This window comes from Oncorhynchus nerka, linkage group LG15 (assembly GCF_034236695.1).
Source record: "Oncorhynchus nerka isolate Pitt River linkage group LG15, Oner_Uvic_2.0, whole genome shotgun sequence".
Classification (NCBI taxonomy): Eukaryota; Metazoa; Chordata; class Actinopteri; order Salmoniformes; family Salmonidae; genus Oncorhynchus; species Oncorhynchus nerka.
The window spans coordinates 46,434,641-46,453,314 of NC_088410.1; the positions used below are offsets into that span (position 1 = coordinate 46,434,641).

The following is an 18,674-nucleotide window of genomic DNA, read 5'->3' on the forward strand; positions in this document are numbered from 1 at the left end:
TTCAAAATGCCACCAGCTGTCCATTACTACTGTAATGATGGAAACCCCTCTGGGTTTCTGTCAGGGTGGAATGGAAAATATGGTGCTGTACAACGTGATGGTTGGGAGTACAGTACTGGGCTATTTAGCTAAAGAATCCAGTGTCCTGCAAGCATGCAGGAGACCTGGGTTCAATTTCCCGACAGAGTGGGCTGTCCTTGTAAATAAGAATTTGTTCTTAACTGACTTGCCTTGTTAAATAAAGGTTACACTAAGAGCATAACATTTCTACACCCTAATCTAACCAATACCCAAATGGAGATTCAGTGAAAATAAAAATAGCATTGATTTATCAAGACCAGTTACCATGCTTGTCTCAGAGCAGCTCGAAACGGTGCTGAAAAAGTAGGCTATTGCTTCTAACTTCCAAAATGCTCTTTTAATAAATATGACCGACACCACTTTTAACAGCATATTACTCCACACTAGTGAGACTCATGTTATTGGCGGAGAGTCACGTAATTTCAAAGAAATATGGCATGACTCTCCACCAATAATTACATACAGAGGATTGGAGGATATTTCTGTAATTCAGGGATATTTATTCCCATAGTAATTCGTTATGGATCCATAACTAAATAAACATCAGCATTTTGAAAGAGTATTTGTATCATTATTTTATTAATGAAGCATAAAGATGCCATTATTAGTTACATTGTTTTAGTTTGAATGTGGAGACTTGCACTAAGAACAGAACAGCAGGAATATTTCCCTAGTCGGCGCTATTATCAGTGCAAAGCCCCTTAAATATTTTGGAGATAATTTTGTTTTCAAATAATGTAAAATGTGTGAGAAAAAGGCCATTCTTGAACATGGGGTGAGACATTGTTACTAATTTGTAAATAAAACCAGTTTGTTATTTAGAATGATTTCTGTTTTTGGAGGGAGAAAAACAAAAAACCTACAGTCATCTCTTGGGTCTCCCAGTCGAGGACGGCACGGGTATTGAACCAGACTATGTAGCAACACAGCTTGCACTGCTATGCAGTGTCTTAGACCATTGCACCACTCAGGCGCTGTACACCGTGACCGGTTGGGAGTGGGCTACAGTACAACAGTAAGAGCAAAATAATCCTAACAAAATCAAATAAGAAAAACCTTAGTGTAACTACAGTGTTAGTAAGTAATACTGAAGTCGTGCACAATTATCAGTTTCTATTTAGGTTTATGTCGCCAATTTATTGCCAGTTAGAGACACAGTAGGACCCAAAAGCATAATCAGTGCTCTAACTCCGCCTTGCGCTGGTCTGGAGCAATGAAGCGGTGACACAGGGTACCATACAAAACCACAAATTACCTCTAAGTTCCAAGGTGTAAGCTCACAACTTCTAAAAGACAAACCACTGTACATACACACTAGGTGAAATAGGGGAGAGGCGTTGTGCCGTGAGGTGTTGTTTTATCTGTTTTTTGAAACCAGGTTTTCTGTTCATTTGAGCAATAATGTGACGCAACGGAGTTCCATTGCAATAATGGCTCTATATAATACGTTTTCTTGAATTTGTTCTGGATTTGGGGACTGTGAAAAGTCCCCTGGTGGCATGTCTGGTGGAGTAAGTGTGATTGTCAGAGCTGTGTGTAAGTTGACAATGCAAGCAATTTGGGATTTTCAACACATTCATGTTTCTTATTAAAAACATTTTAATAAAAGGGGGTGATAGACGGAGAGAGAGAATGAGACATGCACTCGAGATTCAGTACACTCTTACCTCTTTCAATTTCAACCTGTATCCTCTCTCTCTTTCATTCTCTCTGTCTGTGAAAAAACGCACATACAGACACAGAACCAATGTTACCCACACTTAAGACACTCCACACCGTAGCTCTCATGGCTCTTATTAGTTATTATGGCGACGTAATGAGGGTTTATCATACTAAAATGTAATAGTTATTCCAGGTGTTTCAATCTTACTTGCCCCACACCCCATTTCAAGACTTTTCCAGATGTACTGGAATCTGTTGTTTGGTGATGGGGCTGTGTGTCATGCATATTTGACCTGCAGTAATACGTGTGTGGGTGTGTTTTCCCTCTGAAAGTACTGTTTTACTGAACCGTCTCGCAGACATCTCTCTCTTAGTCATTTCTCCACTCGGGGTACATATTCATAAATTGTCTCAGAGTAGGAGTGCTGATCTTGGATCAGTTTTTCCTTTTCCGATCATAACGAATACAATTCCATTGACGATTGCATACTGTCATTTTGGACCAATGCTATTTGGGTAACTCTTCTACCCAGTATTATAACGCACCACGAATCTTATTAATAGGTATTTATAAGTGTATTCATACATTATAAACTGGTGGCTCGTAGAAAACTATATGGTAAAGAGTTAGGAACATTGTTTACTCCTACCATTCACTAATACTGTCTTAATGAACTCCTACTGTTCACCAGGTCATAAATGGTAGTGTAAGTGTTATGAAGGTGACTCATGGACTTGTGTCACGGTAAAGAGTGCTGGACATTGTGTAGCAAGCTATACAGATAGTTCACTAAGGTTTGATGATGGAGGATTTCCATTTGTTTTGACAGTGAGCCCCTTAATCCTTACCTGTCCTACCTAGCTGAATGGGGTATGCCAGTGTTAGGGCACGGGCCCTCTACGGGAAGTATGTGAGTAATGCTGCTGACTAATGTTTGTCATGGCATTCAGAAACCGTGGTACATTTCCATCATATTCCTCCGCTCCCACCCTGAGGGGAAAGGTGTCTCCACCCTCCATTTCTGTCCTTTCTTTCTATCTGCAGTGTTTTTAATGAAGCCTTCCATACAAGGACATAGAAACTGCTTGGAGGAAGAGCCAATGTCTCAATCCTTTCGACACCTAAACATGGCTTGGTGTCAGTTGAATCAATAAACGAATCTACACTGAACAAAAAAATATACGCAACATGCAACAACTTCAAAAATGTTACTGAGTTACGGTTCATATAAGAAGATCAGTCAATTGAAATGAGGTCCAAATCTAGGGATTTCACATGACTGGGAATACAGATGTGCATCTGTTGGTCAAAGATACCTTAACAAAAAAGGTAGGGGCGTGGATCAGAAAACCAGTCAGTATCTGGTGTGACCACCATTTTCCTCATGCAGAGCAACACATCTCCTTTCGCATAGAGTTGTATCAGGCTGTTGATTGTAGCCTGTAGATGTTGTCCCACTCCTCTTCAATGGCTGTGAGAAGTTGCTGGATATTGGCGGGAACTGGAACACACTGTCGTACACGTCAATCCAGAGCATCCCAAACATGGTCAATGGGTGGCATGTCTGGTGAGTATGCAGGCCATGGAAGAACTGGGACATTTTCAGGATCTCGTCATGGTACCTCTGTGCATTCAAATTGCCATCGATAAAATGCAATTGGGTTTGTTGTCCGTAATTTATGCCTGCCCGTACCATAACCCTTACCGCCACCTTGGGGCACTCTGTTCACAACGCTGACATCAGCAAACCGTTCACTCACACGACGCCATACACGGTATCTGCCATCTGTGCGGGGCAGTTGAAACCAGGATTCGTCCGCGAAGAGCGCATTTCTCCAGTGTGCCAATGGCCATCGAAGGTGAGCATTTACCCACTGAAGTTGGATACAACGCCGAACTGCGTTGTATCCAAGGTCAAGACCCTGGTCAAGGTCAAGACCCTGGTGAGGACAGGGAGCATACAGATGAGCTTCCCTGAAACTGTTTCTGACAGCTTGTGCAGAACTTTTTCGGTTGTGCAAACCCACAGTTTCATCAGCTGTCCGGGTGGCTGGTCGCAGACGATCCCACAGGTGAAGAAGCCAGATGTGGAGGTCCTGTGCTGGCTTACTTACACGTAAGGCCGGTTGGATGTACTGCCAAATGATCTAAAACAAGAAATGGTAGAGAAAGAACATTCAATTCTCTGGCAACAGCTCTGGTGGACATTCGTGCAGTCAGCATGTCAATTGCACGCTCCCTCAAAACTTCATTAAATAGTACCCGCAAAACACCAGTCTCAACGTCAACAGTGAAGAGGCGACTCCGGGATGCTGGCCTTCTAGGCAGAGTTCCTCTGTCCAATGTCTGTGTACTTTTATTTTTATTGGCCAGAGATATGGCTTTTTCTTTGCAGCTCCCGGAGTCGCCTCTTCACTGTTGACGTTGAGACGGGTGTTTTGCGGGTACTATTTAATGAAGTTGCCAGTTGAGGACTTGTGAGGCGTCTGTTTCTCAAACAAGACACTCTAATATACTTGTCCTCTTGCTCAGCTGTGCACCGGGGCCTCCCACTGCTCTTTCTATTCTGGTTAGGGACAGTTTGCGCTGTACTGTGAAGGGAATGGTACGCAGCGCTGTATGAGATCTGCAGTTTGTTGGCAATTTCTCGCATGGCATAGCCATCATTTCTCAGAACAAGAATAGACTGACAAGTTTCAGAAGAAAGTTATTTGTTTCTGGCCATTTTGAGCCAATAATCAAACCACCAATGCTGATGCTTAAGATACTCAACTAGTCTAAATAAGGCCCGTTTTATTTCTTCTTTAATCAGGACAACAGTTTTCAGCTGTGGTAACATAATTGCAAAATGGTTTTCTAATGATCAATTAGCCTTTTAAAATGATAAACTTGGATTAGCTAACACAACGTGCCATTGGAACACAGGAGTGATGGTTGCTGATAATGGGCCTCTGTACGCCTATGTAGATATTCCATAAAAATTCAGCCGTTTCCAGCTACAATAGTCATTTACAACATTAAAAATGTCTACACTGTATTTCTGATCAATTTGATGTTATTTTAAATGGACCAAAAATGTGCTTTTCTTTAAAAAACAAGGACATTTCTAAGTGACCCCAAACTTTTGAAGGGTAGTGTATGTATGTGAAGTGTTATGTGACAAAACTGGACATTTTAGAGTGATCTTTCATTGTCCACAGCACAAGGTGTACCTGTGTGAAAATCATGCCTTTTAATCAGCTTCTTGATATGCCACACCTATCAGCTCGATGGAATTTCTTGGCACAGGAGAAATGCTCACTAACAAGGATGTCAACAAATTTGTGCACAACATTTTAGAGAAGTAAGCTTTTTGTGCGTTTGGAAAATGTATGGGTTCTTTTATTTCAGCTGATGAAACATGGGACTAACACTTTACATGTTGTGTTGATATTTTTATTGAGTATAATATGGCCCCTTTTTGTCCTGTGAATTTAGCTACCATCATGGGCAATATTTGTTATGATTTGTCACAGTCAGGTTCTCTTCCATCATTGCACTATACACATTATATAGTTGATTTACATTATTTATATGCCTACACTAACTACACACAAACGTGTCACTACATAACAAAAATGACACACCTGTGCTTCTGAGGGGCATATCCTTGCGTTGGTCACATAGTGGATGATGGACATCAGGGGTCACCATGTGAGGCTTTGTTGTCATGTCAGGATCTGGGGCCAATTCCTGACTAAAATAAGGAACAGCAGTTCATGAACAGTTCATGATTCGACAAGAAGTTCACCTTGATGCCCACTAAATGTTCATTCAATGACCCGTGACTCAAAATAAGTCAGAAAAACTTCTGGGACGATTGTTGCGGGTCATGACACTGAGTTTGGTTTTATTGTCTCGCACTCTCTGGCTAAATTTAGCCTTGTTTCTGGTAAAAGCTCGATAGAGGTGACAAATGCATGCATATGACTCAAATGCCTTTGCCACACATTGTTCTAATCCCCTTTCGTTATTTTGTGGCAACCTTTCTTTCTTCACTTTCTCTCTTTCCTCTCCTTTCACTGAATGCAATTTTGGGACAGTGGCCAAGTCCCTTAGAGCAGGCTGACGTGAATGAAGTACGACTGTTATTCTAAAGTCAAGTACATAATGCACACACATATGGACAGACTCTCAACACACACACTTTACATACACTGACTCACGTTATCCGACGATGACTGGCCTGTTGTAAGGACTGGACATGCCATGCTATGCCTAGCTAGTAGATACTCTCTTACACTTGATCATCAGCCCATGTTTTGTTTTGCTCTAAGCTAGTTGTTCATTGCCCTGGATCATCGAAATACTTGGACAAAGACCAGGTGTTGGATAGGGTTATGGTTGTTGCTATGGTGTGTGTGTGTGTGTGTGTGTGTGTGTGTGTGTGTGTGTGTGTGTGTGTGTGTGTGTGTGTGTGTGTGTGTGTGTGTGTGTGTGTGTGTGTGTGTGTGTGTGTGTGTGTGTGTGTGTGTGTGTGTGTGCGCGTGTGCATGAGCGTGTGTGTGTGTGTGTGTGTGTGTGTGTGTGTGTGTGTGTGCGTGTGCATACCATCATTGGTATGTTTTCATCACACAAGTCTAGACTATTCCATGGGGTCAGTCATCCCTTTTCAAGTGTGGCCCGGTACGGACATCAGCATGGGGGCCTTGACTGGGCGGTGACAAGAAACAACACAAAGGAATGAGAGAGAAAAAGAGAGGACAGAAAGGGAGAGCTTGAGAGTCATGGCAGGGTTTTCTATTTGGCGGATTTTGTCCCAATAGCAGGGACAGTCCGGAGACCGATTGACGTGGTTCAGTCTGGTGCTTAGAATGCAGCACCTCAGCTTCGGTTCATTCCTAGTTTACCCATTCTCCAGTCTAATTGTCCAATCCAACAAAGAAAGCCTTGGATCTTCATCACTAATAATCTCCCTCTTTCTTTTACCTCCTCTGTTCCTCCCTCCCTCTCTCCATAGTGGATGGGCTAATCCCTCGCGAGGCTTCGTCACCACTCCGGCCGGTGCGGCCCATGGACCTGCGTACCCAGGGGCTGGTGCGACCCGGGCCGGACTCAGCCATGCTGGCCCCCCACCTCCCCCCATTCCTGGGGGCCTTCTCAGCCCAGCACTGTGCCAAGTACTCCCAGCAGCTGTTGCCACAGCACATCCAGGTGAGCATCCCTTCCATAGAGATGGATAGATAGCACACTTCCAACCTAGCCTGCTTTAAAATGTAAATAGTCCTCAACTGCGCTGTCAAAGCGGCCACAAAATAAATCAATGGCAAAGATAGGCGTGCCCTCTTTCCATATAATCCCCCTCTCTTTCCATTGACTGATATCACTGCCTAAATACAGTCTTCACTGCACCCAAATGAATGGGAATGTTAATGGTCTCGTTTCAGTACGAGTTTGACAGGGAGCAGAGTCGGCAGGAGAAAGAGCAGGAGAAGAGACAGGAGCTGCAGCAGCTGATGCACAAGGACAAGAGCGAGCAGAGTAAGTTACAGCGCCCCATAGCTGTGTGGAGGAAAAATGGCATGCAATAGAAATGAGTGCAACGTTATCAGTATGTCATGTATAAGGATCGCTTACAGTACCATGTAAACTATGATGACCATGAATGTCTTTTTAGAAATGCAATGTATGATGACAGCAGTGCGATCTTGTAGGTAGTTTTAGGTGTTTGTGCACATGGTTTTCGGTTGTTTATTTCTGAGGCCCCACTATGATCCTCAGAATGTGGTTGTCTGTAACAGAGGGAGTTCCTTGAGATTAGTCACAGTCTATTTTCACATGAAACCTAAGTCAGAAAAAGGAAGCAAGTCACTTAATAATTGTAAATGTCATGTTGTTTGTTGTCTTTTACTTTCGGGAAGGAAGTGCCTACTAAAGAATGTGACCTAGCTATCTGTCAGTCACCAAATTCCTAAGAACCCGCCCTTCAAAGTTCAGCTTCAATAAATTGTCCTTGAATAACTTGCATTATCCAAGTCATAGCAGTCAGATCTGACTAGTAATTACAAGGGAAATGCCTAGCATCTTTCCTCTTTATCTAATGTTGAAATCTTAGGTAGGCACATTGAGTACTCAGTCTAGTAGATTATAGATATTTGACTCAGAGTGAAACTGCTTGTCAGCTATTATACAATACAGATAAAATCGGTATATTGGAATATATTGTTTGTGTTCCCTCCGCTAACCCAAATAGATTAAGATTCAGTCCATTTAGAATGCTGCGCCTAGCTTTGCTTCATTTCCAGGTTCTTGTCTCTGATTGGGTGACTCTGTTGACGGACAGGTGCTGTGGCCAGTCCCCTGGTGAAACAGAAACTCAGAAGCCAAATCCTGAAGAGGAAGGAGCAGGCCGCCCTGGAGAGGACCGCCTCCAACCTCTTCGGCAGCACCACGCCCAGGGGTTACAGGTGAGAGACAAGCCAGTAAAGACGTTGATTAAAGTTTCTACGGAAATGTTTTTTGTTTTTTTTGCATTCGATTTTTTTTTAAAGTGACCGCGAAAGAGCTGTGTCCACTCGTGGAAATACACTGTTATTAGACTCCCGTGGCTTTGGTGGGAGTACCATCTTGTTCTTTTCACCTTTCCAATCTTGTCCCACAAATGATCCTCATAAGAGATGGAAGTAAGGAAGATTTACCTCTAAGACAATTTGGATAAGCCCGAGTGACTCATTAGATTAGGTGATAGGTGAACTAAGCTTGGCTGACTGACTCACTAACTTCTATCAATGGTTGTGCCACAGGTGAAGCATTATTTCACAATACAATATTTTACTGTCCATTTTCCTCAAAATGATTGTTGTGAGGTCACCAGGACATACACAAAATTGATACAGCACAATGCAGCACAATACAACAAACACTTAACAATGAGTGTTCATGGTTTTGGTGGATGACTCTCAACTGGCTGTTTAGGGAATTGGCCCCAGATCCTGACATGACCCCAAAGCCTCACATGGTGACTCCTGATGTCCATCATCCACTATGTGACCAACGCAAGGACATGCCCCTCAGAAGAACAGGTGAGTCATTTTTTTTAATGTAGCTTGTACTTTCTTTGTAGAGACATTTGTACTTTGTACAGTACAGTTAGAACAAGATCCTTTCCTGTTCTCACTATGGTGTCATGAGGTGACACTATGGTGTCATGCAGTTGACTCCTGACAATGGTTTGGGGGTCTGCCATCAATGGCGGGCTAAACAGGGGCACAGGAGTGCTGATCTAAGATTACATGGACAGGGGGGGTGGACCTGATCCTAGCACTCATATACTCACTTTATGAATACCGGCCCAGGTATTCCAGAGCAAATGAAGGTACTACATGCCTTTTAACACAGAGTAGGTAATGCTTGAGAAGGCAATACAGATTCATTTTTAAAAGGAGCCATATCACATTACTTCCATTTGTAGTTGTCTGGTGAGTTATGCAGTTCGATGCATGTTAACACACATATACCGGACATTGATGTAGAGAGAGACAGACACAGAAAGAGACAGAGACAAAGTGGGAGTCAACAAGCCTACAAGGAAGGAGAAATAACACTGTAGAGAGAGAGAGAGAGAGAGACTGAGAGAGAGAGACTGAGAGAGAGAGAGAGAGAGACTGAGAGAGAGAGAGAGAGACTGAGAGAGAGAGAGAGACTGAGAGAGAGAGACTGAGAGAGAGAGACTGAGAGAGAGAGAGAGACTGAGAGAGAGAGAGAGAGAGAGAGAGAGAGACTGAGAGAGAGAGAGAGAGAGAGAGAGACTGAGAGAGACTGAGAGAGAGAGACTGAGAGAGAGAGAGAGAGAGAGAGAGAGAGAGAGAGAGAGACTGAGAAAGACCAAAAGCTATTACGTAACTAAAGTATGTGTAAAATGAACCACGTGTGAGAATCTAAGACATGTCTGTCTGACTGACTGGGCGTGTGAATGACGTGCGGACATAGAGGTGAATAGAGGCCAAACTTTCCACCATGCACAAATGAACTAATAGGATAGAGATAGTCCTCAATGCCATGGTCACAGAATTGAACAATTGCAAAGGTGTGGCCTCTTTCCATTATATGCATAAGTACTACTAAGGAGTGGTCCCTACTAAACTATGTCACCTGGAGGACTATTGCAATGCCATTATTTACCTGTGTTACCCTATCAGCATTGGCCATTTGAGGCTACACACACCTCTGCCTTTGTATTCAAATCCGACAACAATACCATACTGTCATGGGTGTCTTTTGTCTGTGCTAAGCCGCTCGCTGATTGATCGTTTGGTTAGGCCTATTGTGGTCATTGCCAAAGTAAACATGAAACTTTTGGCACTGCTGTCAACTCTTTTGTTATTTGTTCAGCTGGGGCGTAGAAGAGCTTTTGGGTTTTGTTATGTAAAAGGGTATTGCTTTATGCTGGCATAGCACATTATGGATTTGTAGCCATTTTTTGTTTAATACTGTTGGGGTCGGTTATGGAATGGCGAAGGAGGAATTCAGATATTCGGCACAATCTACTTTTCGTGTGTGTGTGTGTGTTTGTGTGTGTATTTGCATGTACGTGTGTGTGCGTTAATTAATGCGTGTGTGTGTTTGTGTGCGTCTGCGCATGTTTGCTCGTGTGTGTATGTGTGTTCAGCCTCGGAGCCCATCCTGAAGGTGAAGAGTAAACTGAAGAAGCACATCAACTCCAGACAGAACCCTCTCCAACGCAAAACCAGTGCTCCCCCTACTGTCAAGCACAGAACGCCGGACACTCAGGGTAACGTAGTCCTTCCTGCCTCGTTGTGTACACCGTCTATCAAACCAACCTCTATCTCTTCCTGGTGCTTTAGCCACAGTGTCTGAGCACTTTGGCCTCGGCCTAACACTAACATTCATGGGTCGTATTCATTAGGGCACAAAAGTAGAATATATATTTTTTCTCAGCGGTAAATGTAAACAAGCATTTCCTATTGGACAATTTCAGGTAAATGTAAACAAGCATTTCCTATTGGACAATTTCAGTGAGTTTACATCCCTTTGGTGCCAAATGAATATGGCCAGGGTCTTGTTGATGAAGTGATTAGTTGAGTCAGGTGTGTTAGTGCTGGGCGGACTAGTGTTTGTGTACCGCCACTAACACACACACACACAAATCTGTTATCCTATATGTCAGTATCTCTTTAGCTGATTGGCTATCCCTCCCTTCCATCCTGCAGACTATTCCCCCAGCAGCAGTAGCACTCCAGTGTCGGGGTGCAGCTCGCCCAATGACAGCCTCCTCTCGGATAGCCCGCTTACTACCGGACTGGCCCACGAGGTGAGCCCCACTCAACCCCCCTCCACCATTCGCACCTCTCTCCTCCAACCCCACTGTACTCCCAAGTACAATTACATTTACATTTAAGTCATTTAGCAGACGCTCTTATCCAGAGCGACTTACAAATTGGTACAATATAAGTATATTGTAACAATGAGTAATTACAATACTGGTAACTATAAGAATAATTTCACAGTAAAAATGATCACACTAATGTTAAGTGTGACCCAGTTTATGTATACAATATGCTATTGTAATTTTTTTTAAAGAAGCTAAAACTGATTTTAATTCATGAAATCTGTTCCAAAGCATTCCCATGAATAAAAAACGAGACATAAGTGATCGTATCTCGATGTAATCAAGATACGAAATAATTGTTATTTTCAAATACAATTTATTTTTGGGCTTAGTTGTGGTCAATTTGCAGTGTACAAATGATTAAAATTATGTTCTGGCCGCACGACCATCCGCTCCAACAATAATTGGCCCGCGACTGAATCTAGTTGCCTACCTCTGCAGTATAGTATGTGCCTGTTCTGCTCAACTCCCCATCTATCCAACAAGCATCAACAGAATTAACACTTCCATACCTGATTGAGCCATTTCGTACCACGCACAATGTCACACGATGTCACATTCACTACCATATTAGAACACACACTAGATACAGTACCACAGTTGCTTCAGAATCTCAGTATAAGAACAACATGAGTGTCAGGGCCAGAATTGGTTATGGATTCCCACGAAGTTTAGTGAGGTGTGTGTGTTCAGGTTTAAAATAACTTTATTAGCTATAAATGGCGTTCAATGTTTCCTCCCATGGAATTGTATTCCTTTACTACAATACATTGGGGAGAAGTATTTGATACACTGCTGATTTTGCAGGTTTTCCTACTTACAAAGCATGTAGAGGTCTGTAATTTGTATCATAGGTATACTTCAACTGTGAGAGACCAAAATCCAGAAAATCACATTGTATGACTTTTAAGATATTCATTTGCATTTTATTGCATGACATAAGTATTTGATCACCTACCAACCAGTAAGAATTCCGGCTCTCACAGACCTGTTCGTTTTTCTTTAAGAAGCCCTCCTGTTCTCCACTCATTACCTGTATTAACTGCACCTGTTGGAACTCGTTACCTGTATAAAAGACACCTGTCCACACATTCAATCAAACAGACTCCAACCTCTCCACAATGGCCAAGACCAGGGAGCTGTGTAAGGACATCAGGGATAAAATTGTAGACCTGCACAAGGCTGGGATGGCTACAGGACAATAGGCAAGCAGCTTGGTGAGAAGGCAACAACTGTTGGTGCAATTATTAGAAAATGGAAGAAGTTCAAGATGATGGTCAATCACCCTCGGTCCGGAGCTCCATGCAAGATCTCACCTCGTGGGGCATCAATGATTATGAGGAAGGTGAGGGATCAGCCCAGAACTACATGGCAGGACCTGGTCAATGACCCGAAGAGAGCTGGGACCACAGTCTCAAAGAAAACCATTAGTAACACACTACGCCGTCATGGATTAAAATCCTGCAGCGCACACAAGGTCCCCCTGCTCAAGCCAGCGCATGTCCAGGCCCGTCTGAAGTTTGCCAATGACCATCTGGATGATCCAGAGGAGGAATGGGAGAAGGTTATGTGGTCTGATGAGACAAAAATAGAGCTTTTTGGTCTAAAATCCACTCGCCGTGTTTGGCCTAGCCAGTCTCCAGACCTGAAACCAACAGAAAATCTTTTTGGAGGGAGCTGAAAGTCCGTATTGCCCAGCGACAGCCCCGAAACCTGAAGGTCTGTATGGAGGAGTGGGCCAAAATCCCTGCTGCAGTGTGTGCAAACCTGGTCAAGAACTACAGGAAACGTATGATCTCTGTAATTGCAAACAAAGGTTTCTGTGCCAAATATTAAGTTCTGCTTTTCTGATGCATCAAATACTTATGTCATGCAATAAAAATTAATTAATTACTTAAAAATCATACAATGTGATTTTCTGGATTTTTGTTTTAGATTCCGTCTCTCACAGTTGAAGTGTACCTATGATAAAAATTACAGACCTCTACATGCTTTGTAAGTAGGGAAACCTGCAAAATCGGCAGTGTATCAAATACTTGTTCTCCCCACTGTATGTAATGGGCATCAAAGATATGTCATATCCTTGAAGACTGTACATTTCAAATAAAGAGCACATTTGGGAATGTTTTAATTGAATAAGGGCTGATCGAATAACATGGCAGTACAGTTGTCCGTCTGTTTGTTCCTGTTCTCAGATTCTCTCTCTGTCTCTTTCTCTCCCTCTCTCTCTTCAATAGGCCAGTTTAAAACATTTGGCCACCCGACTGTACTGTACCATGACACATTACACATTAACATTGGATTAATGTTCAAATGACATGCCCTTTTCAGTTTCCAAAGAACATGTTGTAAAATGATTTTTCATCACTCAGATTTCAGCAATCTGACATTTTTTTCTGCTTACACTTATACTACACACAGCAAATTCTTCAGTGGTAAATCAACACTAAAAGTGTGGACCTGTATAGACACTGGAACAGTGTTAAATTAACACACTGCCTAGTGTAAAGACTTATTTGCATATTTCCCATAGTGCCTTGCTTTCGAGTGATTTGTAGAGTTACTACCAATGACTGTATTTGTCAGTGACAAAGACATGGTTGTTGCATTCATCCATTTTCAGTCCTGTGGAGTTCACCAAGTGAGATCCAACGTGAATATGTTAACATTAAAATTACATTCTTTAACACAATACAAAACGTACAGTATTTCATAAGGCCTTATTTCAAGGGCCTAGTTTTTGTCCTGATACTCATTGTATACAGGCCACAACAGGCCTGTATACCATTATGCTGGCTTGCAAAGTGATGTGTAATTCCTATTGGAATCCAGCCAGAGTGGGGATATTCAACCTTTGGAATGACCTGCAACTAGGGCTGTTACAGTCATGGAATTTTGGATGATGGTTATTGGTCAGCCAAATGACCCCGGTCACCATAATAAACATTTGAATATAAAAAAAATAAAAAAATTGAAGACACATTTTCACCTCTCCTCCGCACCTGACTGCATGTGCTGCCATAGAAATAGAATGAATAGAACGGGCGTCCCCATTTCAAGTCTATGATGGCATTAATGGGTGGACTGGTGGCTATTGCGAGTGTACCCATCGAAGCAAAGCAGGATGTCACGATCGTTGAATGAGGAGGACCAAAGCGTGGTGAGCGTACATATTCCTTTATTTCGGATGACGCTGACAAAAACGATAACCAATCAAAAACGACCGTAAAGCCTAAGGGCTATAATGCTACAAACAAAGACAACTTCCCACACCCACAGGTGGGGAAAAAGGGTACCTAAGTATGGTTCCCAATCAGAGACAACTATAGACATCTGTCCCTGATTGAGAACCATACCCGACCAAACACAAAGAAATAGAAAACATAGAACACAAAACATAGAATGCCCACCCCAACTCATGCCCTGACCAAACCAAAATCGAGACATAAAAAGGATCTCTAAGGTCAGGGCGTGACACAGGAAGTGTTGATTGAGCCACATCAGTTAACATCATTTGAATGAACATTCTACATTACCAAGGAAATGATTGCATCACAATACCAGGCAACCATTGCGATTGTACCCATGAGTTTACCAGTGAAATTGACAGGGTTAGAGGTTCCAAGTACGTTATATTCATTCTATTTCTATGTGTGCTGCTGCAGGGAGTGTCTTTTGCAAAAACACCTTGCTTGTTTCAGCAAGGAGCAACAAAGTTTCAGCACGTTTTTAAGAGTCCATGTTACCGCGGAAACGGACTCAGCCACACGGAGGCCGGTTATGACTGTTAATTTATTTGTATTACAGTTTTCACAGGTTACACAGTTATACGGTAATTGTGTCAGCCCTAACCGCAATCTACATTCAGAATAACTACAAGGGTTGGGAAAACTATGATATGAAACTACCTAAAGCAACTTAACTGGAACAACCATTTCAGTAACAAATGCAATATGTCCAAGTAACATATTGGATAAGTTTAGAAAATGTATGTAATTTATATTTAAGTAGCATAAGATTAATTTATCAATGTACAGGCAAAAACATAGATATTGAAACAAACCATTCTAAAAAATCAACCTGCAATAGAGCATGCTGGGAAATAGGATAATGATGGGTGTGGTTTTGGTTCAACTGTAGTAGTAACACTAGGGTTATTTTACACCAATGAGTGTTAATTAAACACTTACAGTGAAAAATCAACATTAATTAACACTGGCCAATTTGCTGTACAGTAATGAAAGTTTCAAACTATTCTAACAGACATTGAATCACGGAGGACTGAAGTTTGATACCCAGGCAGTTAGTCATTGAGGACATACTACTTAACTGAATCAAGTTCCAATGACTATAGTTGTTTGAGTCAACACCAACTTATTTCAATTGAATCAAATGAAATTGTAATTGACACATGAGCCGAAGGCAATGGGTGTAGACTTTACCGTGCAGAGCTAAAACATGATAATACAAATAAATATAGTAACACGAGGGATAAAACACACAAGAATGGAGCTCTATACAGGGAGTACCAGTACCAGATCAATGTGCAGGGGTGCAAGCTATTATAGATATGTACATGAAGGCAGGCGGGTTTGGCAGTTATGTTTTACAGTGTGTGTGACCTATTGTGTCCCCTCCCTCCCTCCCTCCCTCCCTCCATCAGGCTCAGAGGTTGCTGCTCCAGGATGGCACACTGGCCCACTTCTCCTTGCCCTGCTCCACCGCCCTGCCCACCAACAGCGCCAGGCTGCCCACCCAGGGTGACAGGGAGTCGGGTAGCCACCAGAGAGTGGCCAGGGTACTGCCCCAGGTCTACCTGCCCATGGAGGGCCTCAGTGCTGCCCAGCTGGCTCACCAACGCCTCCAGCCCCTGCTCATCCTGGAGCCCTCAGTGCTGCTACACACACAGCTAGTCACTGGTGAGAAACACACACAGATATGTACGTACGCGCACACACACACACACACACACACACACACACACACACACACACACACACAATCACTCCCACTCATAGGGTACATATACTGTACACTGAGTGTACAAAACATTAGGTTCTCTTTCCATGACATAGACTGACCGGGTGAAAGCGATGTCACATAAATGCACTTCATTCAGTGTAGATGAAGGGGAGGGGGCAGGTTCAAGAAGATTAACCTGAGAGATTTTTAATGCTTCAGACAATTGAGACAGGGATTGTGTATGTGTGCCATTCACAGTTTGAATGGGCAAGACAAAATATTTAAGTGCCTTTGAATGGGGTCTGGTAGTAGGTGCCAGGCGCACCGGTTTGAGTGTGTCAAGAACTGCAACGCAAGCTCAACAGTTTCTCATGTGTATCAAGAATGGTCCACCACCCAAAGGACATCCAGCCAACTTGACATGACTGTGTGGAGCATTAGTGTCAACATGGGCCAGCATCCCTGTGGATCGCTTTCGACACCTTGTAGAGTCCATGCCCAAGACGAATTGAGGCTGTTCTGAGGGCAACAAGGGGTGAAACTCAATATTAGTAGTTCCTAGTGTTTAATACACTCAGTGTAGATATGTATGCATACTCACACAAACACACACGCCACACCTGCAGTCATCCTGGAGTCCTCAGGACGGCTGCACACGAAGAGAAACACACTCGGAGCGACACTGCCCTCTATTGATCGTTTGACTGAATGCCACTTATCCTACTGATCTAGGAACTTTCCCTAATCTATAATGGATCTGGTTGATCTGGGAGTGACTACACAGACCTAGCTAATCAGAACATTCCACCACACTGTCTGCTTCCTCTCTGGTCGTTTTCACAACGTTTTAGTCAAACATGATGATCCTGACCTCTCTATTTCTCTCAACCCTTTCTTTCTCCTCCCTCCCTATCGCTCTCTATGTTCACCCTCCTTGCTTCCTCTCCCTCCCCCTCGCCTCTTTCTCCCTCCCCTTCTCCCCACCTCTCTCTCCTTCAGTGCGAGGCCTGAGCCCTGGCCCTCTCCAGTACCCCTCCTCCAGACTGGAATGCCTGGCTCCCCCGGGCCCCCACAGACCCCTGGGTCGGACCCGCTCTGAGCCCCCCCTGCACTCTCACCACCACCAGCACCAGTTAATGCAGCAGTACCACAACGCACTGCTGCTGGAGAGACTCAAACAGAACACACACCTGGGCAAGGTGAGAGAACACACCATTTTTGGACACACACATTTTAGGGACTGTTGAGCAACACACACACACACACACATACATGCACACACAAACCAAGGTGATCTTAAAGAGGGGCATAGACAAAGACACACACACACCACACACGCTCTCACACACACACGCACACACACACATACACACGTACACACACACACACACACACACACACACACACACACACACACACACACACACATACCCTAACCTTAACCCCAACCATAACCCAAAAACCTAACCTTAACCCGAAACCTAACGCTAGCTCCTAACCCTAACCCTATATCTAACCCTAACTCTTAACGTAATTCTGACCCTAACACTAATTCTAACCTTAAACCTAAACCCCCTAGAAGTAGCATTTGACCTCGATGGGACGAACAAATGTCCCCAGTTGGTAAAAAAAAAAATGGTCTACTATTCTTGTGGGGACTTAAACACACACACGCGCACACACACGCACACACACACACAGCACAATACAAATTACATCTAGATACCGCATAATAGTGCTCACCAACACAAAAAGAAGAGGGAAGACTGATGCATGACCTTTGACCTTAAGAGTGTGTCTGTGACTCTCCCTCATCAGCTCATGACCAAGTCCAGTGAGAAGTCTCGTGTCACACAGATCCCCTCGAAGGACATGGACCCGGCGGAGACCGGGCCTGGGGACGGCTACCAGAGGAGAAGACAGAGTGGGACCAGTAGCACTGAGTCAATGTGGGACACAGAGTCCACCTCCTCAGGCGATTACCTAGGAGATCACACCATGGAACACACACCTCTGATGAATCAGGTACACAGACACAAACATATGCACGCAGGTGCGCACACACACACAAACACAGATATACACACACATATAAACACACACAAAGGGACCTATAGGTCATACATAAACACAATTATTATAGTAGTCCCACTCTCAAATATACACTATATACAGAAGTGGATTTGGCTATTTCAGCCACACCCGTTACAAACAGGTTTACAAAATCAAGCACACTGCCATGCAATCTCCAGAGACAAACATTGGCAGTAGAATGGCCTTACTTGAAGAGCTCAGTGACTTTCAACATGGAACTGGCATAGGATGCTACCTTTCCAACAAGTCATTTCGTCAAATTTCTGCTAGAGCTGCCCCAGTCAAAATGTAAGTGCTGTTATTGTGAAGTGGAAACGTCTAGGAGCAACAATGGCTCAGCCAAGAAGTGGTAGGCCACACAAGCTTACAGAAAGGGACCGCCAAGTGGTGAAACGTGTAGTGCGTAAAAATCTTCTGTCCTCATTTGCAATACCAGCCAACCTCTTTTGACATTTACATTTACATTTACATTTAAGTCATTTAGCA

General features: G+C 43.3%; 1 protein-coding gene across 5 annotated transcripts in view; it reads left to right on the forward strand.

Moving 5' to 3' along the window:
• The window catches only part of LOC115142796 (histone deacetylase 7-like), a 102,184-nt gene that overhangs the window by 35,007 nt on the left and 48,503 nt on the right, over positions 1 to 18,674 (forward strand). For all 5 annotated transcript variants that reach the window (XM_029682544.2, XM_029682545.2, XM_029682543.2 and 2 more), the window contains 9 exons: positions 6,744 to 6,937; positions 7,171 to 7,264; positions 8,067 to 8,190; positions 8,699 to 8,805; positions 10,392 to 10,514; positions 10,954 to 11,054; positions 15,796 to 16,051; positions 17,094 to 17,293; positions 17,913 to 18,119. In XM_029682544.2, the coding sequence (XP_029538404.1) occupies positions 6,797 to 6,937; positions 7,171 to 7,264; positions 8,067 to 8,190; positions 8,699 to 8,805; positions 10,392 to 10,514; positions 10,954 to 11,054; positions 15,796 to 16,051; positions 17,094 to 17,293; positions 17,913 to 18,119 (1,353 nt within the window). In that variant the 5' untranslated portion in view covers positions 6,744 to 6,796. The remainder of the gene's footprint in view (positions 1 to 6,743; positions 6,938 to 7,170; positions 7,265 to 8,066; positions 8,191 to 8,698; positions 8,806 to 10,391; positions 10,515 to 10,953; positions 11,055 to 15,795; positions 16,052 to 17,093; positions 17,294 to 17,912; positions 18,120 to 18,674) is intronic.